The sequence below is a fragment of the Montipora foliosa genome, chromosome 3, assembly GCF_036669935.1.
Source record: "Montipora foliosa isolate CH-2021 chromosome 3, ASM3666993v2, whole genome shotgun sequence".
Taxonomy (NCBI): domain Eukaryota; kingdom Metazoa; phylum Cnidaria; class Anthozoa; order Scleractinia; family Acroporidae; genus Montipora; species Montipora foliosa.
In genome coordinates, this window is record NC_090871.1 from 51,373,158 (window position 1) to 51,398,157 (window position 25,000).

Here is a 25,000-nt window from a genome sequence, read left to right on the forward strand (position 1 = left end):
TACAAATATTTCGTAATTAATTTTCAAATCAAATACTTGAACAAGAAAAATTGCCAACACGAAATTTCCAACGGGTCAGCAAATCTCTCAGCAAGTTGGGAAACATTGCAATTTGATTTTGATGTTCTTTGATAAATTCTCAATATCGCTTTACATGAGCTGCCCTCTCGCAATGGCAGAAACATTCTTTGAAAGATATGCGCTTTCTCCAGTCCAGACAACAATAAAAGCTGTACGCGTTTGCAAGAACAAAAATTAGAACGAACTAATCGTAAAGTAAGCTTAAGTTCTTATAGCAAAACTCGACAAAGAAAATAATTGCGAACTTAAATCTGTCCAGCGGATGTTAAACATTCATGAATATTCACTAATAAATAATGCATCACTCCAACTGTGAATTAAGCCCTTACAGTTTTATACAAAGATAAGCCATGAGATTTACATTCGCGCGCCGAAACTACCTGATCGACAGGGACAGAATTCCTATTTTTCCTTCCGCTTTTCAAACCAAAGATATCGAGTTATGACTTTTTGGCTTAAGTAAAAACAGATGATCAAGATCTGACCGGCTACTGTGCCAAATGTAAGGCAGCAATTAACAATAAAAACTTGAACTCGATGAGTGTACAAATGCTATAGAGGTGGGCGTTTTTTTTTCCTTTTCCCGAAGAGGAATAAAATTAGCTGATCCGATTCGATTTGAGCGTATGCGAGAGGATAGACCCTTTAAATTAGAATGAAAAGATTCGTGATGAAGGGACAAGAAAAACTAAACCATAGAAGCTTACCATAATCGAAGTAAAATATTGGAGTTGTCAAATGCCTTGAACAAGCTGATCGTCTGAAATTTCGAAAATGCTGCAAGCTGTAATTTCAATGGCAGCGATGATCTGATTGGCTGATAGGTACAATGCTCTCCCATATTAGGAGCCCATTCAGGAAAAATGCGTCGAACACTCCCGGCTGCAGCAACATATTATTACATTATATAAAATAAGAGCGCATGTAAAATTTATCAGAGCGTCAGATGTGTACGGCACAAGAGTTGTGGTTGATAGAGCAGATAAGTACAGATAAAACACTCGGATGAAAGGCAAAGCTCAGGTCATGCAACAACTTCCAGGATAGCGGGAATAAATAAGTTAGAGATTACTTGCCATTATTTTGTCACTTTAGTGGTTGTCAAAATGCAAACCCTTGTATCTTTCCAGAGGCCTTGATTGTGTCACCCCTTGGATCGCTTTTTTAAAAATCCCAGAGGGTAGCTCTCGGGCGCATAGGGTCCAGGCCGCTGTACGAAAGTTCGGCTCGGCTAAACCGAAAATGATGCTCTCCATTTGGGGCGCTTTCCATTCGACCAGAAGTTCTTGTTGAAAATTTCCATAATTTCAGGTGCCGAATGGAAGAGCATTTTACGTTTTGTCGCTGGAAGCAATCACATCGACAAGCATTGCCCCAAAATGAAGACAATTTAGTCCGAGTAAGAATGAACGAATCCCGGAATTGCGAGGTAAACCCCAATTTCCGAATTTTTTGCCAGGAATACTTCCGTTCCATTCGATTCCTTGACCGGTTTTTTCGAGATTTTTGGTCGAATGGAAAGCGCCTTTGTTTTTACGCTTGTAACAAAACCGCGTCAATCTCTCAGATTGACGCACAGGTGGCTTTGGTTGGGTTTGTGATACCAATTTCGTTCCCAGAGCCCACGTATCTTTTGGTCAGCTTCAAGACACGGAAGCTCTGGAAAAATCAATTTTCAGAACTGTGTTGATTTGCTAATTGCTTTATCAAACTGCTTATGCTTAAACTATCGGGTGTAAAATAGCTTGAAATTAACGAATGTGGCGCAAAAATCTCGAACTAAACTTGTACACACGAAGATTTGCCGCTGCTGTTGTGAACCCTTGAGTTCTAATGATCGCCCCATTACACATTTTAGTGAAACCGGAACTCCTGAAAAATTGGAGTTCCGAAATTATTATTCCAGAGCTCCACGTCTTGGCGCTGACCAAAAGACACGTGAGCTCTGGGGACGAGATCGGTGTTACCGACGAGAACCGTTCTACTGAAATAAAATTGAAAGCCCGATTTTCAGTCAATGGAAGGAGTTAACCCTTTGGCACTATCCATCTTACAAACAACTTAAGACAAGGCAAACAATCCATACGTGTCAGTGCAAAATAAAATGTTTGCCCAGGCATAGAAGGGTATTCCAAAGCTAATGAACGGAAAAACATGTACACCATTTTCTCATTTAATTGTCTAACGTTTAATGGAACATATAATACATTACATTGTTCATGGAACTGCTCTACACACAAATGGAAAATATACACTTCACCAGAGCTGTCGTCTGAAAATAGATTCAGAATTTTTCACTTTGTAAATATCAAGCTTGTTATTCCATATTAGGAAACTCAATTGATGGCATATTTTCAATGCCGCATGAGAGGCATCCAGTCTAGGATTGTTGACTTCACTTGCTGGTCATCATCTTCACGAATTCTGTAGATATGTTAAAGGAAAATGTTCATAAGCCACAAGGTGTACGCAAAATAAAAGAATTTTTCCAGACTTTTTCCAAAAAGAAGATGCCAATATTACATGTATTTTGCTCTCTCCCCGCAAGGCTTTGTCCGATTAACAAAAAGCAGAGCCACTCGATGATAATCTTCAGTGAAAACAGTGTTCCAGATAGTCAAACTGCTCTTGTCAAGAATTTTGGTTTCCTAGCCAAACAGCTATACATTTCTTTACTAAAACATCACCTAAAAGATTCGCAACCTGGGAAAAGTAGTCCCTTACGTTTTGGGAAGGGGTACTTTTGTAATTTTTGGCACTTAAAGGCGACCTACATGTATCAATTTCGGATAAGCACATGGTTCCCTCCGGGGCTTATTTTAAGAATTTTACGGTATTCTTCTAGGTGATAAAAACATAGTACAATGTATCTTTAAACAGTCTTTATACATTCTGAAGGAGTCTAGAAATGTCTCTCAAAAGCGTTTGGCTTAATTTGCTTGTTCGTTGGATGCCTTTGAAAAAGCTTAAGTTATCAACCAATCAATCAACTTTTGTTGTACAGAGGCAAATCATGGAAACAATTTAAATCTGGTCGGAGACACTGGCACAAACCAATTTTGATAAATTCAGACAGAAACAAAAAGGTATCATCTCGAAGCTCTCGGGAATAAGTTTAAGGATTTGTTTTATTCCCTATGTTTGTTCCCCTTGAGATGATGCCTTTAGGACTGAAATTTAATGTATATCGATAGTGGGCTATTATTTAAGGGGTACTGTCATGTCAAATTTACTGTTTTTAGGTCAAAACTGGGTAAAGACAATCTAAAATTGGTAATCTAGCTCACATGTATAACATTCCTGACAATTCAATGAGATGATAAGAAATAATATAATATGACACAGAGCTACAGCTGTACATGTATTCATACATAACTTTTGGCAACTTTCAGAGGACAATATCTTCAATTTAGAAAAAATGGCCAATTTTTTCAAGTTTTAGTCCATTTCTATCTCCTCAATCATTGGTTGCAAACAACAAATAGTTTCAGTGCACTTCAATGGCCATAGGCAATGAAAGGCAGCATTATTTTTTTGGTCTTCATTGATGCAAGGTCACCTTTTTAGTGTTTTAAATTGCAACTAAAATAGCACGAAACTGCCCCTTTACAGTCACGCTCCATTGAATTCACATGAAGTTAAGAAGCAGCCCTCAAGTACCCTAGCATATATTTAGTATTCAAATTTTGAAAGCTCTTTTGAAATTTGGCTGGAGTACTGAAATTTTCTGAAAATCTCACAGCAGCATTGCTTTTATAATATCTGATAAATATTGCAAGGGATGCCTAAAATAGTTTCTTGTTTGAAAATATCACACAACTGTGTTCAAGCAGTGAACATGATTAAGTACAGAGGCCCCTTAATAAATAATTCACTGTATAATGTTGTACACAGTAATGCTCCCTTCTCAGAGAACAGTCACTCCCACAAGTATACAACCCTGCTGACATACCTTCATAATTAACTTGGCCATCACCATCGATATCTGCTTCTCTGATCATCTCGTCAACTTCTTCATCAGTAAGTTTCTCACCCAGATTTGTCATTACATGTCGTAACTCAGCTGCACTGATGAACCCATTACCGTCCTTGTCAAAAACTCGAAAAGCTTCCTTAATTTCCTCCTCCGAATCAGTTTCCTTCATTTTTCGAGCCATCATAGTTAGAAATTCTGGGAAGTCAATTGTGCCATTACCTGTTGACAAGAGGAACAGTAAATTAATCAGATGACAGTAAATCTGAAGTTGTAATCACTACATGTAGGTTGTAGACCGCAACATTACGTGTAAAAGGTACAATGTAACCAACTACGTAATATCTGGAGGAAAAGCCCTTATGATCACACTTCAAATTAACTTAACTGGCTGCACATGACATGCAACAAGTTCCCCCTTTTGCTCACACTATTTTTATTTCATTTGGTTTCCAAACCCTTACCATCTGCGTCAACTTCATTAATCATATCCTGAAGTTCCGCTTCAGTTGGATTTTGTCCAAGAGATCTCATTACTGTCCCTAACTCCTTCGTAGTGATGGTACCATCTCCATCCTTGTCAAAAAGTGAGAAGGCTTCCTTGAATTCTGCAAGTGAGAATGAACTATAGTTACACAGGAATAGAATTGATTACTGCTTATTCCTGGAATTATGTGACAGTTGCTGAATTCCTAGCTGCAGCCTTTCTATATTGGGAAAACAAAAATGAAGCTTAACCCATTCACACTGTAAAGCAACCCCAATAGGCGAGTAAAAACGTCTGGAATTCTTGCTCTCAGGTGGAGAAGGGTTAATGGGACAGTTTTCCAGTGAGTGATTAACCCATTGACTCCCAGGAGTTCCCCATTGACGAGTAAAATTTTCTGGTGTTAGACAGAGTAAAATACTAAGTCAGGCCGGTTTGGACGTCAGAGGGTTAAGATCAATCATTGGCTTGCATCTAATAAATCATAAGCTCTCTGTGTTGCATTCTTGTACAATGTATGTTATCACAATGTATCCTTTAACACTTTGACATCCAAACCGGCCTAAACCAACCAGACTTAGTATTTTACTCTGTCTGTCTGGAACCCCTGGGAGTCAATGGGTTAATATAACGATCATACAAACTACCAAATTATGACCCAAGCTCAATGCATAAAATAGGCAAAAACCTGAACAAAAATTTCAAACTGAGCAAAAGGAACTACATTGTACTGTCATTTCTATGCCAAATCCACTGTTCTCCCATTACATCTCACACGAGAATGTCTGGATATCTGCAACCAGTGCAGTAGATTTTTTTTTTAGACACACTTTTGGATGATACATGTATAAAGAATGCAAGCGATGAAAGTAAACTACACCATGAAACAAAAACCACTGGTCTAATGGCAAACCTCCATAATCCTTATTAAAATCCAAGATACACTTAAATATCATAAATTAATTAATATCATTAATTTCTTGAAAGAGAGCATGGACATTCAAAAGCTTGTTAGTGTCACTGGTGGATTCCTTTACTGTATTTATAACCAACTTAACGGGGAACCTAATCCTGATTTACTGACTAACTCCTATTGGCTCTGGTGTCTCTGGTGGAGTCCAAACATTAGGGTTCCACTTTTAAAATAAATATGTTCATTTCCCATAATCCATATCAAGCTTTCAGTGTTCTGAAATAACGATAATAGTAAAAGAAACGATGCCCTACATGTAGTTAGACTTACCAGCAATTTGCTCTTCTGTCAACTGATCTGCCTACAAGTGAAAGGACAAAAATAAGCAAAGTAGTTATTCTTTAAAGCAATCTTGCAGCTTACATGTACGTGCCACCAGGCCTTTTCTTGCCATTATTTGGTTAAACAAGCATTTTTTTTTAACATTTTCTGTAAAAAGAATTATTGCTAACATTATTTAGCAGTTTTGCATAACTTGGATCCACATTTCAGCAAACCAAAGATTTTAAATGCTACATGTACATTTTAAAATTAAAAAACATTGTGAAGATTTGCTTTCGTGGTTGAGAGAAGGGTTTCCGTAACTTAAGTATGAACTGAGTGCATCTGAACAGACTTGAAAGAAGTCTGGACCTAGCTGTTCAGGCTGTTCACACGCTTGCTCAAACAAGATGGTGTCAGCCAGTGCCACGCCATCTTCTCAAAACTTGCAGCTGATAGAAGGAAATTCTGACGGAGAACAAAGACCGGTCATTTAAACATTTTCGAACATTAATTACCTATTTGTCATTGGAAAAGTTTTGGCTGTATCAGAAGTTTTATATGCAAACAGTTTAAGAACAGTTTGTTTAATTAAACAGTTGATGATAAGCACAAATTAATGACGCCCGAGTTTGTACATTTTGCTTGAAACAAATTCTTTTGAGAATTGAGCATAATTTGGGCGTAAAACGAGAATTGCTTGGAGAATAAAATGCTAGTTTTACTAGCATAATTAAGAAAAGCCTACCAGGCATGCTAAGAAAATGGAAGGACAACCTCCTGAGGCATCCTCATAAGTTCAAATGATCTACTGTCACTTAAATATTAGGTCTGACTCGGTAATATTGTTTCCTAAGCAATGGATGATTTTACTTAGAATAGAATGTATGGTAGGTTTTTGGATACAAGGCACACTCCGTTATAAGATGCACCTTTAACTTTCAAACTTGATGGCATTTATGTCACAGACTGAAACTCCCATCAAAATACTTGATTATAAGACACATCTGATATAGAGGAATTCGGTTTTACTCATCACTAGTTATGCTCACTTCTGTTTGCAGTGTACGTCAAGAAAAATTGCAGAAGGAAAGTCAACTAGAATTTAGAGAAAACCCTTTAAATCTTGCGGTTATTAGTACTTTCTTGCCGATGGTTTTGTTGTACAATAACCGAAAACCTATGGTACATGTACACAATGGTCGTTTGTTTATGGCTAAAATTTCTAAACCTTTTTATGGAATTCCTTTCATCACAGTTAAGAGAAATGGCAAAAGATGTGAATATCCTTACGCCCTTAAATGTTGCAAACTGTAACAAGTTAAGTATGATGCCCTACTACTTCATCTTCATAAAAGCATTGATAAAAAAAAAAATTCATTGCATCCGCACTCTGCCATGCACTAAATAAAGGATACTGGCGATTACTTAAAGCGTGAACAAGCACTTCTTTGCATTTTTAGCACAAGCACACATAACGTTGTCAAATCTATGTGACCATACCCTTTTAAAATAAGAGGTGCTTTGCAACCCATCCCTAGAGACACATAACAATGCATCAATGTACAATAAGTGCTGGTGGATGAACAAAAGGTGCTAATGGGAGATTTTGTTTTTGTCCACCAACATTGCAGCAATGACGTCACATGAAAACCACCTTTATTAGCGTTCACAAGTGCAAACAGATTTTCATTTAATTTTAAAACATCAACCAAATAACTTTCCTGTATTTTAGAGCTTTGGATACAATCACATGTCATTATAACAATAACCTAATGGCATAATAGACAATTTTACTGTTACATGTAGCCAAGTGACCTGGCCTAAGAATGGAAGTGAGGCTGCTGGTAACCATGTCTTGATAAAAACTATTGAGTCTTCCTAATGCTAACGTAGACTAATTAGAATTACAACACAATTACTTTTACATAAAAGCAGCAAGGTCTGTATCAATACAACGTCACCGGCAGCCTTGCAGCTATTCATAAGCTAGGTCACTGAGCAAACAACTGTAAAATGGCCTATTAACTCTCAATAATAGAAATGTAAGTAATGTGAAAAGAATAGATCGTTTTCACGTGACGTCATCACCTTCCAAAATCTAAAACTAAAGATCCAAAGTTCTTATCGTCATCAGGCATAAGAGGCGGCATATCTATATCTGTTGACAATTTCACAGCTCAATAGCGTGCTTCGTTTGGAAACCAGAGCATTTTGAATTTCCGGATTTATGTAGGTGCGTGACACAAAGCTACGATCAAGTTTGTTGAAAAATATATACTTATCTCATGATTTTGAGCCCTTTTAGAAGTTAGAGCATTAGGAAAAGTGCTTATGTAAACGCTTGTTTTTTCAGTAGTGATAATCAGTTGCCTAGATAGCCAAAGTAAGTTCCAGATGTTTACACTATTTTCCGGCCGCCATATTGGTGTACCACTGAGGTACACCAATATGGCGTTTTCATACTGGGCTCTGTAAATTTCTGCGAAACATTTCGACGAATATCTGAAGTTTGGGGAAACGCAGAGGCCTAAAACTTGGACAAGTGTCTTATTTCTTTATCTTCTGTAAGATAACAATTTCTTAGCGTTTTGCACTTGATAGTTTTTGATTTATTTTTTTTATTGCGTGACAGTGAAAACGATCTATTAACCCATTCGCACAGAAGACGCCCTAAATCAGGAGGTAAAGCCAGAGCAAAATCTTCAGTCTCACTCTTAGGTGAGAAAAGAATAATGGACACTAAGTTCCTGAGTGGACCTACAATACTACATTAATTTTAGTTGCACCACTTAATGAATGGTCTAGAATCATCGTCAACAAGTTGAAATTTCCAACATTGAAAGAGGGGGAAACTGGGGATGGGTGTTCCAACAAATCTGATGAGTATTGTAAATGTGGTTAACAAAGGACTATAGAGGTAAAAAGAGAAAAGATGCAAATGCATTTGCGTAATATTTTGTACCAATGCTTTAAAGTGCCTATCACCTCAACACACTTTTCCATTATATTTATTCTCCGAATTCATCCCAAATACATGGTGTTGTTTTTAGAACATTTAGATTGAAATTTCACTCTTTCATTGGCTTTGAAAAACGGGAAAAGTGGTCATACCGTGATTAATAACCGAGCAATGAAAGGGAATGGGTTCGATACCGGGTTGACGTCACAAATTAATTTGCATCGCTGTTTTCAAAGAACTACCTCAATGCAAATTAATTTGTGACGTCAACCCGGTATCGAACCCATTCTCCTTCATTGCTCGGTTGTGGATCAAAGTATGATCACTTTTCCCGTTTTTGAAAGCCAATAAAAAAGTGAAATTTCAATCAAAAGGTTCTATAAACAACACCATGTATTTGGGACGATTTCGGAGAATAAATAAAGTGGAAAAGTGTGTTGAGGTGATAGGCACTTTAATAGAAGCCACTATTATTGTCACTAAGCAACCATACCAAGCTGAATCGAAACTGCTAAAACATCAGTGACCCACTTTAACCACATCTAGGTCCCCATTAAAGGGAATTTGCAGTAAATAGCAACTAAGCTGAAAAGTGAGGTTGGTTGAATGTCCAAAAAGGGGTATCCCAAGCTTTTGTTCCATAGTTATATGGAAGATATTTGTTTTCAAATATTGCTTTTGTTATTCAAATTTGCTAACCACAGGAGGCACAGAATCGGGAAAAAGGTTCCTGTAATATAGAGCATTTAAATTACTTCATGGCTAGTGCGACTTACATTAAGCCGGGTAATGGTAATGAATTTATATAGCGCATTTTCTAGGGTAAAACAATAGAACATCACCATGGAACAATAAAACACGTACAACGGAACTACGAGCAGATGTAGTCCCGGTCCTAAAACATTTCAACAATTCAGTATTGGCAGCACCGACTTTAAAGGAAACAGTTTTTGTTTCCAGAATAGCCTGCTGGCATGCGGGAGATGTTATTATTGCAACAAAACTCGTATCAGACGGCATATATATACAACTTAAAAATTTATTGGAAGCGAGTGGGATTGAGAAAAAGCGGGCAGTATCTACCGTCTACAGGCTGGCTATTTCCAGAAGAGATAAACCCAACAAACGCCGGCAAAAATATAGATCACTGTGAAAATTCACAGCCAACTTTTACTCTGCAATCATCAAAGTTGATTGTGGTCACATGTTTGATGCTAATTATCTTGTAGCATTTAACCTTGGTAGTTCCGCTGTCACTGGATGTCAAAACTAAACTGATATTTAGGATACTGTTATTATAAATAGCGATCGAGTATTTAAACTGTGTTCTTGAACGTGATTTGCATGTCGAACACAAGCTGCTAAAACTTCACCGATCAAGGATTGAAAACAGAGCATATACAACAAGGACAGTAAATTCGAAAGTTCTATCCTACGAAATTATTTAAGAAACAGTCGAAACCATACTTAACGACTAGGGTAAGAATTACGATTTTCTAAAAGGTACTGAAGGCAATCTTACCATTTTTACGCTGTTTGTGGACACTCCTAGCTTGGAATTGAACTTTCAAGGCAGAGGTATCCGACAAACGTTCGCGGGCTTTGAAAGGTCACCTGAAATAACACGCACTATGATTGGTTCTTTCCAACAAAATTAACCTCCAAATTTGGAGTGCTCTGATTCAAAGTGCGGCATGCACGCACATTTTTCAGAAGATTAATACAACTACCTCTAATTTGGTTGTTATGAATGCTAAACTAAGGCATTTATAAACAAAATGACCAATAAGGATTTGAGCGGCTTACGATCGCATTTTTTGTCGGTAGGATTACGGAAAAGTCATATTATCTCCACTGAAAAAATGCATACAGGAGAATATTGCGCTCAATATGCAGAAAGCCGCATCTGACGTCATACTGCGTCAAATTCAGTGAAGCACGTCACTGCGTCAAGGCGCTATGCGTCGTCTGTTGCCGAAACTGCGGCATGATGCGTCGAGATGCGTCAAGTCTGTAAAGGGTGGATAAGTGGACCGAAAACAGGATGTGGATTACAGAACTGCGTTACAAAGCTCGAAGGTTTTGCTGATTGCATTTCCCAGGGAGATCTGAGGAGCTTGGATTCACCCTACCTGGCAGTTACTATTATATCCCGCGATAGTGAAAATTATAGGATAGACATGCTTTTCTGGCTCCAGTCGTTCGAAGGATGGATAGCGCTATCCGCCGGATAAATCACTATCCAGTGGATAACTCAATTGTTTTTTTCTTTTTTTTTTTTGCCAGAACTTCAGAAACATAACTTCAGCCTGAAGTTTTATAACAAATGTCCACAGACTTACTCGTTAAATCTATTATCGCGAACGGGTAATATTCAAGTGCAATTCAAGAGAATTTCAATAATCAAATGGTGACGAGTGAAATTTAATAGGGATTAATTTCACGCGCGTTTTTGTCCAGAATTAAATAACTTCCCGAGCCTGTAGACAAGCGAAATAATTTGATTTTGGACAAAACCCAAGTGAAGTTTTTTCTATTTTCACGAGTATACCATTTGATGGGTGACAAATTAGTATTGGTAATCAAATGGTGACGCGTGAAATTAGGGAATAATTTCACGCGCGTTTGTCCAAATTCTAATAATTTCCCGAGCCTTTAGGCGAGGAAAATTATTTGATTTTGGACAAAACGCAAGTGAAATTATTCCCTAATTTCACGGGTATACAAATCATGGGTGACAAATTACTCCTTAATTTAGGCGCGAACTTTTCAGCGTTAATTTATAATTTCACATGTGAAATTACAAAATTGCCATGGTAACATCTCATGTATCTCGATCAGAGCCAAGATGGCGTCTAGATTTAAGACAGTGACCATTGAAGAAGTTACGAAATTAAAAGAAGCGGCAGAAAATTTAAATACGTGAAAGAGCATAATTAACTGGGTGAGAGTTTTTGAGAAGTGATGTGACGAAAATAGCCTTGAGAAAAACCTGGAGATGATTCTTCCCGAGCAGTTGGATAAAGCCGTATCGAGCGATTTTACAATTACGGTTGTGAGCGTAATTTGTCACCCACGACATTAAGGAAATAATTTCACTTGCGTTTTGTCAAAATTCTGAAATTTCACTCGTCGCCATTTGATTACACATACTAATAACATGGGTGACAAATTACTCCTTAATTTTCAAACCTGGCCGCCATTTTAGCACAAAATGAAAAGTTACCATGGCAACAATGTAATTTCACATGTGAAATTATAAATTAACGCTGAAATTTCGCGCCAAAATTAAGGAGTAATTTCTCTCCTATGTTATTATGCCAAATATATATACATATGGATAACCATTTGTGATAACCAGGTTCTACCGAAGTATTATGCTCTTTGCAAGCCTTCATGTATCGCATGTATGTCAATGTATGTCATTCTCAACAGAATGAAGGGGTAGTTTCTAAAGAAACTGTGGTGCTGCGTCGGTGGGGAAGTAGTATACAAAAATTTGGTTTTATCAACGGAGTTGATAATGTAAATTTGCCACCGTACAGAGATTCTAAAAGCTGACGTTTCGAGCGTTAGCCCTTCGTCAGAGCGACGAAGGGCTAACGCTCGAAACGTCAGCTTTTAGAATCTCTGTACGGTGGCAAATTTACATTATCAACTCCGTTGATAAAACCAAATTTTTGCATTCTCAACAGACCCGAGAATTTGCAAGAGGTGGATGAGTAGGGTAGGGTTGGGAGTCCCACCGTGGAAGGGCTTGAGAAGTTCTCCGTTGAAACCTGGGAACAAGATTAAGCTTAGATCAGTTGCAAAATGGCGGACAGGGTGCGATCTCCGGATAGATGTGGCACAATAGATTCACTACAATGACCTTAGCCTTGTGAATACCTGTAAAGCTGTATAGAAACTCTGAAAGGATGTTCGCCAGAGCAGGCCAGCCCGAACTCATTAGGGCTAACCAAAAAGACTCGTATTATCTAGGTTTCTTGAGGGAAGGTGTTGGACAGATCTGTCGGAATTTCCTAGGTTTGTATATTCTATCCGTTATTGTTAAAGTATTTTCATCAATGCCTCATACACCATCATAGCGATCTGGCACGCAATGCCTGTAGGGCGAACGTGGGCCTTTAACTTTATTCACATTGTTTTCTGTCTGAAAGTGAAAGTGACCCGGGAGATACCCCGAACCCCACCCCCCCCCCCCCCCTCACACACACACGCACACACTGCCAGGCTTGAAAGGGTATGTACAGCTGTAAGCATAATGCCATACGAAAACGACCGAGGGCCAATATTCCCCAGTACAGCTCGAGCTAGCTTGGTTAGTAAGTAGTTTATTATATGGCTTTTTAATTACCTTTTGCTTTGTTTTTGCAAGCCCATAATCGGTCTGTGGGCATTACGGGAGAATAATGCCCTACAGTTCATTCACAATTAGCCAACCAGAGCGTGCGTTATATCGGCTACAAGTTCACAAGCCATATAATAATGTAAGTTAATTAACAATTATCCTGCGAAATCACGCACCTGATACTTAGCCAACAAGGCCGTAGGCCAGCCAAGTGGGCTAAAATCAGGCGATATTCCACAAGATTGAGCAGGATAATAATTATTGTTTTATTATTCAACACATTGATGACAAAGCACAATTTTTTACATTTATTGGGAAAAAAGCTGGAAAAACTACCATTTTTCTCCACGACACATGAAATTACGTATATTATCGCAGGATATACGTTGAGTATGCACCACGAATATTTAGCGTGCTATGACCATATTAATATTTTGACATTGTCACAATGTGTTGAATAATAATAAGCCTTATTAGGAGAATGAGGCATAGGTTTTGCTCTAAGAAGATATCTGTATGTTTACAAGCATAATTTGTCGTTGTTTATCAAATGTGTCACCTGTTGGATTTAAGCAACCATTTGTTTTGCCATCCAATATCTGTGCTGTTGTATGAAAAAAGTATTTGCTATAGTTGTTGGAGTTCACATACGTACTGTACGCACACTCTCCAAAGTGCTCGATTTTAGCGGTTGTCCAGTCATCCCAGATGACCAGAAAGTTTATCAGGCGACTAGCTTTTGGTAAAATGAAAACGTTGGTTGCCCGAAGAAAAGACAACAACGGACGACCCAGCCAAAAATTGAAAATGTGGTGCATAAGCATGGTTTTCTGTTATCAATGTCTGATAGTAGTGTGAAGTTAACCATAATTAATTTGCTGTAGTTGAGCATTTTGCCATGTTTTGAATATTTGTGGCTGTTACAAAAAAATTGTCAGATAGGAAAATTCACATGTAGCTGGCGATGGAGATTGAAGACTCTATTTTGAAAATGCTTAAACTTAAACCCATACTTCCACAAAAAACCACAGCCGAACTATGGGATTCTTAAGCTCTAACACTATGCGATTACATCTTAACATTGCGTGCATTTGATTTTAGGGGTTTCCTTACTGTTAAATGGGCTATCAAGCATTTATCAGGGTATCCAAATTTACGGGTTTAGTTGCCTGGTTTTTGAAACAGGGACAACCTGGATTTTTTAATTTTATTTTGAGCACTGTCTTCCAAGGACCATGATAAAATAGTATTAAATAAGATCTATCACAACAAGTCTAAGAAAATTATAACAATAAGAAGATGGAGTTGGGTTTGCAATGTTTTCAATTAATACTTATATGGACATTAATTTTTGTTAATAGTGTTTTTATTGTTCAAGTAAAGGTTTCTGCACCTACATTTAAAAGAAATAGCCTGACTTATGGCTCATGATTGCAAAGAAATTTCGATGTGAATATTACCCAAACAGGATGAGGTTTTTTTTTTTTTTTGTTATTTTGATAACACCAATCCAGTCTTATGTGACTTATAACCCCATCTTAAGACTGACCAAATGATGTTGGGGGGCTGACAATAAAAATTGTCTTTTTCGTCTGTACTTTAGTTTAGGGTCATCGTTCTGGCATTTGCCATCCTTCAAAGTGGTGCAGATTTTCTGGTTAGCCTTTTAAAGAAATTTTAGGTTTAAAGTAACCTAATATCTAGTTGTAATTTTGTTAATTATTTTAGATGTATTTTTTCCTCAAACCCTGCAGTTTTTAAGCCATGCAAACTTCTCGAGACTCTTTATTCATGACCTTGGCAACAGGATTCTAAGTAAGAAGATTTTTTTTGCTAATTTCTTTTGAAGGTCCATTCTGTTGGATAAAATGGAAGACAGAAATAGAGTTATTAGCTGATCTCTTCTACTTTGGACTGACAACAATAAGTGGTAGGCTTTTTTATATGAAGCAGCTGAAATGCGTTTGTAAACATGACTGTACTGTTTGTGAGAAGGGAGCCATCGTTATTAACATTATAAATTCGATTTTGCAAACAGAGCATTAATTAACCCATTGATCCCTCTGGTGTCGTAGGATGCTGCCAGTCGATGAGTGATAAAAGTCATCTGGCGTTAGACGGATCATTGGGTTAATGCAGGGGACATAGTTTTTGACTGGTTAACCCATTGACTCCTCACCTGTGCTCTAGGACACCCCCTTGTTGTTGAGTTAAGGGGTCTGGCATTTAACAGAGTAAAACCTGTTAAGTCTCACTCCCAGGGGTCAATGGGTTTTTGGGGATCAAAACAGGTGATTGTAGCCCATCCATGTCTTCTAGGCAGCTGTATTTAACTTGGAAAAACAGGAAGTTATTATATTGAGATTTAGTTCTTGTCAATTTGCAAAAGTCCAGAAATTTTGCCGACACATTTATATTTTAGGGTTCTCAATAGAAGGTGGCATCCTGCAATTGATCACCCTCTTCTTTGGGATTTAAGCTGCTTATTTTACATTCTGCTTTCTTGTCATATCTTGTACAATATCAAAGAAAAAAAACTTAACTTGCTGGTGCTTCGATAGGTGACAACCGCCATGTTTTTAATGACGTAAACATCCAGGCATGCGACATTCAGTTGAGCCCAGCCCTTCACGGTGGAATAATTCAATTCCAGGCCCTCACAGTCTGCTCTTTTTTCAATTTTGTTTTCAATACCATTTTTTAAACAAGGTGACAAAATTTGATGATCTATCTGTAAGAAAAATAATCATAAATGTTTTTCAGTTTGACACCCAAAAAGCTGGAAATTGCATTCTTGATCCCCCCTTCCCCTTCTACTTTCCAGTATTTTACAGCCCCTTGATTTGTCACAGCCGCCTACTTTAGGTTTGGAAGATGCTTCAAATCCTATTGAGAATCCTGACCTGTACATGTAGAAATGGGTCAATGTCAGTTGATTATGGTAATTTTAGGTTTTCAAACTCTTGGCGAAGAGTACTGCAACATTGTTCAAGTTGACCGTAGTAGAACAATGGTTCCATCTTTGTTGGTAAGTACGTTATTGGCTCTAATTATCGCGTGTGTGTTTAAATTACTGCTGAATGCTTGATCTAGTATTAGAGTACCAGTAATTTAGTTTAAAGTAATGTCTACAGGTAATTTCTTCATGAAAAAGTGTATTCCGTTTGCATTCATTTCAGAGACGTGGAAGCCTTATCTTGCTGTATGTTTTTGGTCCTTACATAATTGAAAAGACCTTGTCCAAGCTGGAACTTTGTCTGCGAATTCCTGAATTCCAGTGCATCAGTAAGGAGAAGTCTTTGATTAATTCTATTCTATTCTATTCTTTTAGATTGTGGGGTGAGTACTGATCTAGTTGGAATGAAAATAATATTATTAATCAAGAATTACGGAATTTTCTTCTTGGCTTATATTATTGATCTCATGGTAAACATAATTCTCAGTTTTTATTTTAGTTGGAAGGGCTTAGTAGCATTTAACTCTTAAGCTTTGTTAATTTTCAGGCTAGTATCATGAAATTGATTGCCTTTTACTTTTTGAAATATGCAAAAGGAGTTCAACCAGCCAGCTTACTAATGCCATTGTATTTCATAAGGTTGAAATTAAGAGTTAGCCATATTATGGTATCATTGAGTTTTTTATAAAAAAGACAAGGAGTCCCTTATGTCCTCTTTCCATGACTTCTTTTATGTAATAATTACCAGTAATTAGATTTATGTAATAATAGCTTCATGATCATTTTCAGTTGACAGTTTGGTGCTGTAGTATGAGGGAGGGTTGTCACCTCCACCTACCACATAATTATTCCCAGCAACTTTCAGATTCAACTACAAGTATGAGATAGAGTATCAGAAGGACATTTACTTAATTCTCCCGGCCCTCCCCCTTTTTTTTTCAATCCTTCCTACTACAGTATCTATTTAATCAGGAAAGGTTGAGTTAAATTTCTACGGACACAATATTTATTATTTTGAAACAGGAAACTTTTGCTCATTTTCAATTTCAAAATTGCTTTTCATAGTCAAGGTCAAGAGAGGATGAGTGCTAACAATTCAAACTAAAAAAAGAGAGAGAGAGAGAGAGAGGATGAGGGCAGATAACATGTCCACTAGGGGTGTAACGATTCATGTTCCTTTCGATTCGATTCGATTTTGATTATTGCCTTTCGGTTTCGATTATTTGGATTCGATTATGCAAAATATTACTGATTTTTAATTCTTGCAAGATGATACATAATGTGGACAACATACAACCCTAAACTCTCAATGTCCTTTGCAATGAAAACTCCAATAGACTTCGTTATTGCCGTTGCTCTGTTGCCCGACCGCGGCAACTTATTCTCCAGAACATTCTGAATTTTTGACTGTCCAGTTTCAGTACTGTTTTTGGTACCCGGCGAAGTTTTTGCCGTCTTTGACTGCAACACTTCTGACTTTTCATCAATGCTGTGTTGACTTTTTAAAGTGCATATGACACAAATTTTTTTATTAGCTTGTTCGAAAGAGCTTTCAAGATGATGAAGAATGGCATTTACTTTATTGCAATAGCACTCTTGGTTGCCGAATTATTCAAGATTTTGATTTATGCAAATTAGAGGACTTGCGACGTCACATAGTGGACACAAAATTGTGTAAAATCACAAAATATGGAATATCTTTGCATGTACTAAGTCTGGAGGGTTGAAATTTTGCAGGGTTGATGTGCTACCAAAACTACACATTGTAATAGTGATTATGATGTCACCATAGCAACATACTCGTTACCAGACCTCTACCTTTCCGATATCGAAAATGCCTTCTTTGTTGCTTCAGAGTCTAACAGACTTCCTTATGCTTATGCTTTGTAATGTCCATATTCGCTCACACCCACTGAATGAACATCAAGAACAAATAACCCTTATTGGGGAGGGAAACTCTGATCTACCCTTTGAATGGAGAGGGCCTGGAGCCCATTGTGTTGCTATGGAAACGTCACATGGGCCATATCATGGAACTTTGTAATGAGTATAAGAACTGTACAAAGTTTCAGTTCTATACAGAAAATGTCTTCAGAGATATTCAATTTTTTGTGATTTTACATCATTTTGTGTCCACTATGTGACGTCACAAGTCGTCTAATTTGCATAAATCAAAATCTTGAATAACTTGGCAACCAAGAGAGCTATGACAATAAAATAAACGCCCTTCTTCATCATTTTGAAAGCTCTTTTAAACAAGCTAATAAAAAATTTTGTGTCCTATGCACTTTAAGTGTGCGCTCATGCTTGAGGTCGAACCGGCACAATACTTTAAAAAGGTGCGAAGCAAATTTTGCAGATAGTTTTAGACTTGTCTGTTGTTCCGTCTTCAGTCGGAAAACCATAATATTTTTACACTGCGGATCGAAAAGAAGCAGGCGGATTCACAATCGCTTGGTCATTCGTCGCCATGTTTGAGAACGTGACAATGAACACGCACATGGTTTGCCTTATTGGAAATTCTCAAGGGGTGGTAGAGGGGCAACATTTTTACCAAGCAACATGGCGCAAGAACTGCAAGTTAGCGTCTTTGATCGATTGTCAATGAAAAACGCACGTCTTATTGAGATCTAGATTCTAAGTTTACAATATAATGACTCACTGAGGGCACTTTTGGAAAGGTATGCAAAAAATCGAACCAAAATCGAAACGTGGAATCAAATAATCGTGAATCGAACCGAACGGTCATAATCGCGATTAATCGTTACACCCCTAATGTCCACCATATATGGGCCTCTTCCAATTATAATTTTTTTTCAATTTAGATTTAGCCTGTTGTCATGATGCTCGACTATTTTGAGGAAGACACCTGATTGGTTAGTTGTGGCTGTGCGGCAATGAGCACAATACCAAAAATAACTTTCACATCATGGTGCGAACCTTAAATAATTGAGATCGAAAACTTTCATGGGGCGTAGGGATATGTTCTCTCACCTCATCCTTCTTTGCCAAGATGAATAATAAGGTCAAAAACAGATAAATTAAGCATTGTTTTTATCGTGACTTATCCATACATACCTACATTATCAGAAGCACATCTTTTCCTTGGAACAAAGCTGGAGATTTTAGGACACCAATTTTATGCCCAAATATGGACAAAAATATGATCAAAGCTGCACACATGGGACAATGCGCGAGCTACGTTACATCCAAATAAGGAAATTTTCAAACTTAAAAAAAAAAACAGCTCTGAACCGGTTGAACGCTTCAAGGTCATGATCCTCTGACATTATAAATTATAATTTTCAAGAATATTTTCTTTTTTTGAGGATTGCCTGGAAGGACAAGAGAGATCATTTTAAATTTCATTCCTTGTCTCAGGACTGCAATTTTATGTGAGTATATCTTTTTGTGCTGCGTTACCTTAGAGTGGTTTTCAATTGCGTGTCGAAAGTAATTAACGAAATGCTTTGGTTTGCATTCCTTCACTCAGTGATTGGTTCAAGGTTCTCGCACCACCTTTTCAACCAATCAGAAGTGATTTACCAAAATCAATCGTGGCTTGCCCGTGCACATTTTCCCGCGCTTTGTGTCGACTACGTGTAATTATTTCGAGTTTTGATTGGTTTACTGGATTGTCTCCGTCTATTTTGATTGGCCAAAGTAATTACTTTGGTTTTGGTTTTAGAGCGGTTTTCAATTGAGTGTCCAAAGTAATTAGATAATAACTTTGGTTTATGATGACTTCACTCATTGATTGGTTCAAAGTTCTCGCAACATTTTGTCAACCAATCAGAAGTCAAACAAAAACCGATCGTGGCACGCGCGTACACATTTTCCCGCGCTTTGTGTCGGCTACGTGTAATTACTTCGAGTTTCGATTGGTTTACTGGATTGTCTGCATCCTTTTTAATTTGCCAAAGTAATTACTTTGGTTTTGGTTTTTCTGCACTCGATTGAAACTCGCTCTAATCTTTACCTCATGAACATTTTAGACACCCACAGAGCTCACTTGGCGCTGTTTTACTTGACTGGAGTGTTTTATCATGTTGCAAAGCGACTCACTGGAATCCAATATGTAAGTGGGAAAATTATTTTTAATCTCTGTGATTAAATTAGGGTTTGAGTGGTCAGTTGTCATGTCATAAAACTTTCATTATTTTCGTTGTGTTAAGAATCGCGAGTTTGAAGGCCGAATTTCACAAGCGACGTGAGCAAAAACGCAAACAACATGTGCAATCTCAGTAGGGATTAAATTAAGTAGTGAATTGCGGTCGTTTTGCCCGAAACCAATTCGCCCGAACTGAAAACCCGTTCGCCCGAACTGAACAGGTTTCCCGGACTATTAGGAAGCTTGGGGTCTAGGAATGGCGCAGTGGTGAGAGCGACCCGGGTTCGATTCCTAGACTGGGCGTCATATTTGGGTTGAGTTTGTTGGTTCTCTGCTCTGCACCGGGAGGTTTTTCTCCGGGTACTCCGGTTTTCTCCTCTCCTCAAAACCAACATTTGACTTGATTTGCGACTAGACACGTGAATAAAGTTCCTTTCCTTTCCTAATAAGCACGTGGCATTTTGAGACGCGGACGGTAACCGGAAGTGAGCATTTCGCATACCAAGAAAGTGGTGTCTCGCAGATTTTTTAACTAAGCATCTCTATTGGTGAAAGAATACTTGGCAATATATTCTGGTTTCCATCCACGACTCGAAAACCTCGCGTGCTTAAGCTCCGTGCTGAGTGAATGGAGAAGCTGCTTCTCTGTATATGTATGCGGAATAGCTTTAAACTTTCTTCGTTCTTTGATCTGTTAAGCCCCATTTACACGAGCAATTTTTCCTTGACTAGTTTGCCTTGACAAGGAAAAATTGCTCGTGTAGATGGGGAATAGTGGACAAATTTTCCTTGTCAAGGAAAATCTGGCGTGCTAGCGTTTTCTTGACAAGGAAAATTGTCAAGTCAGAAATTTGCTCGTGTAGATGGACAACAAGGAAAATGTGACAAGGATATTACTTGTCAAGTGCACTTGTCAAGGTAAACTTGTCATATTTTTCATTTACACTACCAAGGAAAACTTGTCAAGGAAAAAACTTGTCAAGGAAAACTTGCTAGTGTGTACAGTCGGCAAGTTTTCCTTGACAGGAAAACTTGCAAGTGTAAATGAGGCTTTATAAAACACAGATTGTGTCCACTTTTGTACTTTTAAAAATAAGGATACTCCTAAAAGTGTACACTATACTTGGTGTTAAAAATAAATAAATAGTAATAATTATCGATAAAACAGAAAACTGTCATGTATTTTAATGGGAAAAGTTAAAGTCAGGGAAAGATTACGCTTATCATTGTCTATATGGATAAACTTCAGATTCGGTCTGGTCTGCTCATAGCTGTTATTACGTATCGGGCGAACGGTTTTTCAGTTCGGGCGAACTGCTTATGGGCAAGCAGACTCTCTTGCTACATGACCCGCTTCGGATTTACTTCCTTTTGTCGTCACAAAAGACAGACTAACCCTTCATTCGTCTGTTTCTTTTTTACCTAACCCCAAGAAACAATCAAATTAAGCCTGGGTGGCCGCTCGATTGTGGTTAATTTTGTTGAAAATAATTTTAATATCTCAGTTTTTTTTTTAATGCACGCAGCTTCTTGTCCGACAAAGCCTCAGAAACGAAGGTTCCCGACCAACCTACCGACTGCTTGGTTATCTCTCAATTCTTCAACTTTGCATCACTATTTTGATTGCACTTTACCAGGTGAGTCTTTGACAGGTCTATCATTGACTGGAAAGAAGGCAAGTTATTTTCTCTGCGTACAAGAAGGCGCTTAAAAACGACGCCGGATTCTCGTAAACACATAATTTATCTCTTGTGCTATCCTTGTCCCAGAGGTTTTTCTTTTTTTCTTTTTCCCGGACGACAACGAATGTCGCCGCTTCGTAGCTAAATTTCGCGAGAAGAAGAAGAACGGAGAACCTCTGGGGTCAGGGTCCCTACCGGCGCCAAACAACCGACATGATTCAGTGGTTCGAGTCAGCCTTGCTTGTATGTTTAATCGTCTGCGCGCTTTCAGAAAAAAGCGGCAGCTTAGAAACGCGTAGAGCTGGTCAGTTTCTCACTAAAGCGACGCTGGCATTAGCACAAGTTACATACATTTGCCTAAAATTGATCTGGAGAACCCTTCGATATCTCAAAAGATACAAGTAAACAACAAGTCGACTTGTTTTTGTATGTTACTCTTACTGGTAAAAACCAGTCGTTAAGAAACGTCGACGACATTAAAAACACCCCAAAAACTTGGTGCTTTTCGTATGCTTTTGTCTTTCCTGTCCACTTTGTCTTTTCCGTCGTCTGAATTGAAGTGACCCGAAGGTCCTCAATCAGACCAGGGTAACTTACCGGGACTTTCGAGAAACGGTAAGTTACCGAGAAACGAGTGAGAGAAACGGTAAGTTACCGGGCCTTTCGAGAAACGGGCCCCTGAACACAACATTGCGGAACTCCGTGCCCTGCTCTTTTCGATCAGTGTGTGTGTGTGTGTGTTTTTTGTGTGTGTTTGTTTTGTTATTTTATTTGTTTGAGCAGGCTATTCAGCTGATGTGGACCTGCTATACCCACCCACCCATATACACACAGGACAGCCACAACACCGGGAATTTCATCCCCTACTCTTCTCGAATAGTATGTGGGCTCTTTAACGTCCCACAGGGAACTGATGAACATGGAAGTTATTTGTGAGACGGGACTCCGGCTTATCGTCCTTATCCGAGAAGACTTGAAAGTCTAACCATTTGCGGATGTAATTACAAAGGCAGCACTTTCTCCTCAGTTTTTTAAATACCATGGCAGCCCGGTGCTCAACCAACTGAGCCACCGGTGCGCGGTTTGACGTCCCACAGAGTTTTTTGAATAAGGGTTGTGAGACGGGGGCCGCACTATCAATCTGAATTTTAGTATATCGAAAAAGGGCTATTACAAAGGTAGCACTTTCTCCTCAGTTATCTTAAGACCCTGAGTGTTGGTCCGGCCGGAGTCGAACTCACGACCTCCCGAATGGCGGCCCGATGCTCAGCCGACTGAGCCTCCCCGGTGCGCGGTTTTAAAACAAAGGCATTGGAACAAATCGGGTTGCACCCCTTAAAACAAAGACATGAGACTGTGGCCAAATTTCAAGTGCACCTAAATCCAAAGAAAAGATTTTTCGTTTAATTTTAACCATAGGCAAACTTGTCAGTTGATATTTTCATGCTTGAAGTGACGACCAAGCTAGCTGTGAAAATTTTCTGTGAAAAAAAGTACATGTAATGCAAAGGAGTTTGCGATCGACGTAAAGTAGAGAATCGACCCACGTCTTTCACAGCTGGGCCAAAGTTAAGACTGCTGGTTTTACAGTCTTTCGGTAACTTGAACGGCACATAAAAGGCTGGTTGTACCAAAAGTCGTACACCAAATAAGGATAATCTCGTCCGATGTTAAACTCTACCCGATTATTTGTCTTTTTCAAGATGCAAGATTTTGCTTCTGTTCGACAGTTTCGTGACAGAATCGAAGCAAACTGCACAACGCACCTGTACGTGCAGATCGTACAGAATGTTTCTGTTTGCCAAGAATTGAAGCATCGTGCAAAAAGCACGTGAATTTTTTGCCCCTTGATCTTGCTCTTTTTGGCGCTTTCTTCTTGCTCTTTAAAGCTGTCCTTTTCAGCGTTATCGTTGAGCCGGTTTCAGCCGCGATTTGAATTTTTTTAGGATCATGGATCGTATTCATAAATGGCAGCTACCGGTAAGTAATTATTCTTTTCTCTGTATGCTAATCATCCTCACTAGCCTCGTTAGCACGAACAAAATTCAAAAGAATTTTTTTCTCCAAAGTGAGGCTAGTGAGGATGATTGGCACAAAGACAAAATAATAATTTCTTGGTTGCCATTTATGAGTACGGTCTATTTCATGACATGAGATCAATGGACGCAATTTGCCCTCATTTCTTCTCTTTTGAATTTTTACTGCATCGACCAACTTTTCAAAGCGTTACCGGTACTTTTTTTTTCATTGGCGTAAAATGCTTCATTATTAACTCGCACTTTCGTTGATAAACTTTCTCTAATTAGCATACGAAATCCAGCAAGCCATCCGAACACCTTGTACCATCTGGAAGCCAGACGTCTCTGGCTGGCGGATCTCGTCCATTGGGCATAAAATGTGCTCTCTGTCTTGAGAGACTCCAAGGGAAAACTGCAACACCCTGTGGTCATTTGTTTTGTTGGAACTGCATTACGGAGTGGTGTAGCAGCAAGGTGAGATTTAATGAGTCATTTTCCCCGAAATTCTGCGTATTAGGTTTCCGGTGGACAGGTGTGATCTTGATATAACACCAAAACTTCGCATGACTACCCAACAAAGAAATCCGGCCATGGTACTAGTTAGGAGAATGGACGTTTCGATCTTGGGAATGAGCGGTTTAAATCCGGAAATTGGCGTACAAGCGCAAAGTGCAAAGCCCCACAGACACACTTGCTGCTCGTTATGCGCCTACCAATGTTATGCCCGAGGGGCCGTGCATGAGATGGGGATTTTGACATCTTAATTGAAAGAAAATTCAAATTTCCCACCCCTGAGACAAAGTAATTGGTCAAAATCCCCACCCGGCGGCGAGTAAAGATGGTCGAATGTCCTTCGTACAAATCAAAATAGCTACCCTGGGGATATCACGTACGATCAAAATCCCTACCCTGGGGGCAGACCTCAACATGTAACTCCCGTCGTAAGCCCGACCTCGGGCTTAACATTGAAAGGTGCATTACCTCTTTCCTCTTACTCCTAGTGATTACCTCCCCGCACCGCGCAGAACCTGGTAACGTATAAGCTCTCTGCTTGAACTGGCCGCTATCGTTTATAATTGTAGCATACATGTCTTTTGAGTCAGTTGTTTTTTTTTCCCTTCTGTTTGTATAGCTATCAAATCACA

General features: G+C 38.6%; 3 protein-coding genes across 3 annotated transcripts in view; 1 reads left to right on the forward strand and 2 right to left on the reverse strand.

Moving 5' to 3' along the window:
• The window catches only part of LOC137997615 (calmodulin), a 7,725-nt gene extending 6,826 nt beyond the window's left edge, over nucleotides 1–899 (reverse strand). Inside the window, exon 1 of the mRNA XM_068843702.1 lies at nucleotides 789–899. Within this exon, the coding sequence (XP_068699803.1) occupies nucleotides 789–791 (3 nt within the window). The 5' untranslated portion in view covers nucleotides 792–899. The remainder of the gene's footprint in view (nucleotides 1–788) is intronic.
• Nucleotides 900–2,245: 1,346 nt separating this feature from the next.
• On the reverse strand, nucleotides 2,246–10,640 carry LOC137997614 (calmodulin-like). Its single transcript, XM_068843701.1, has 6 exons — nucleotides 10,544–10,640; nucleotides 10,260–10,351; nucleotides 5,785–5,815; nucleotides 4,519–4,662; nucleotides 4,034–4,276; nucleotides 2,246–2,505 (listed from the first exon to the last, which is right to left on the reverse strand). The coding sequence occupies exons 2-6, from the start codon at nucleotides 10,260–10,262 to the stop codon at nucleotides 2,477–2,479; spliced, it is 450 nt and encodes a 149-aa protein (XP_068699802.1). The 5' UTR covers nucleotides 10,263–10,351; nucleotides 10,544–10,640; the 3' UTR covers nucleotides 2,246–2,476.
• A 1,883-nt stretch (nucleotides 10,641–12,523) lies between these two features.
• Nucleotides 12,524–25,000, forward strand: part of LOC137997616 (peroxisome biogenesis factor 10-like) — a 12,980-nt gene continuing 503 nt past the window's right edge. The window contains exons 1-8 of the mRNA XM_068843703.1: nucleotides 12,524–12,763; nucleotides 14,938–15,018; nucleotides 16,040–16,116; nucleotides 16,268–16,373; nucleotides 19,374–19,439; nucleotides 20,040–20,122; nucleotides 21,682–21,792; nucleotides 24,144–24,329. Of these exons, the coding sequence (XP_068699804.1) occupies nucleotides 12,655–12,763; nucleotides 14,938–15,018; nucleotides 16,040–16,116; nucleotides 16,268–16,373; nucleotides 19,374–19,439; nucleotides 20,040–20,122; nucleotides 21,682–21,792; nucleotides 24,144–24,329 (819 nt within the window). The 5' untranslated portion in view covers nucleotides 12,524–12,654. The remainder of the gene's footprint in view (nucleotides 12,764–14,937; nucleotides 15,019–16,039; nucleotides 16,117–16,267; nucleotides 16,374–19,373; nucleotides 19,440–20,039; nucleotides 20,123–21,681; nucleotides 21,793–24,143; nucleotides 24,330–25,000) is intronic.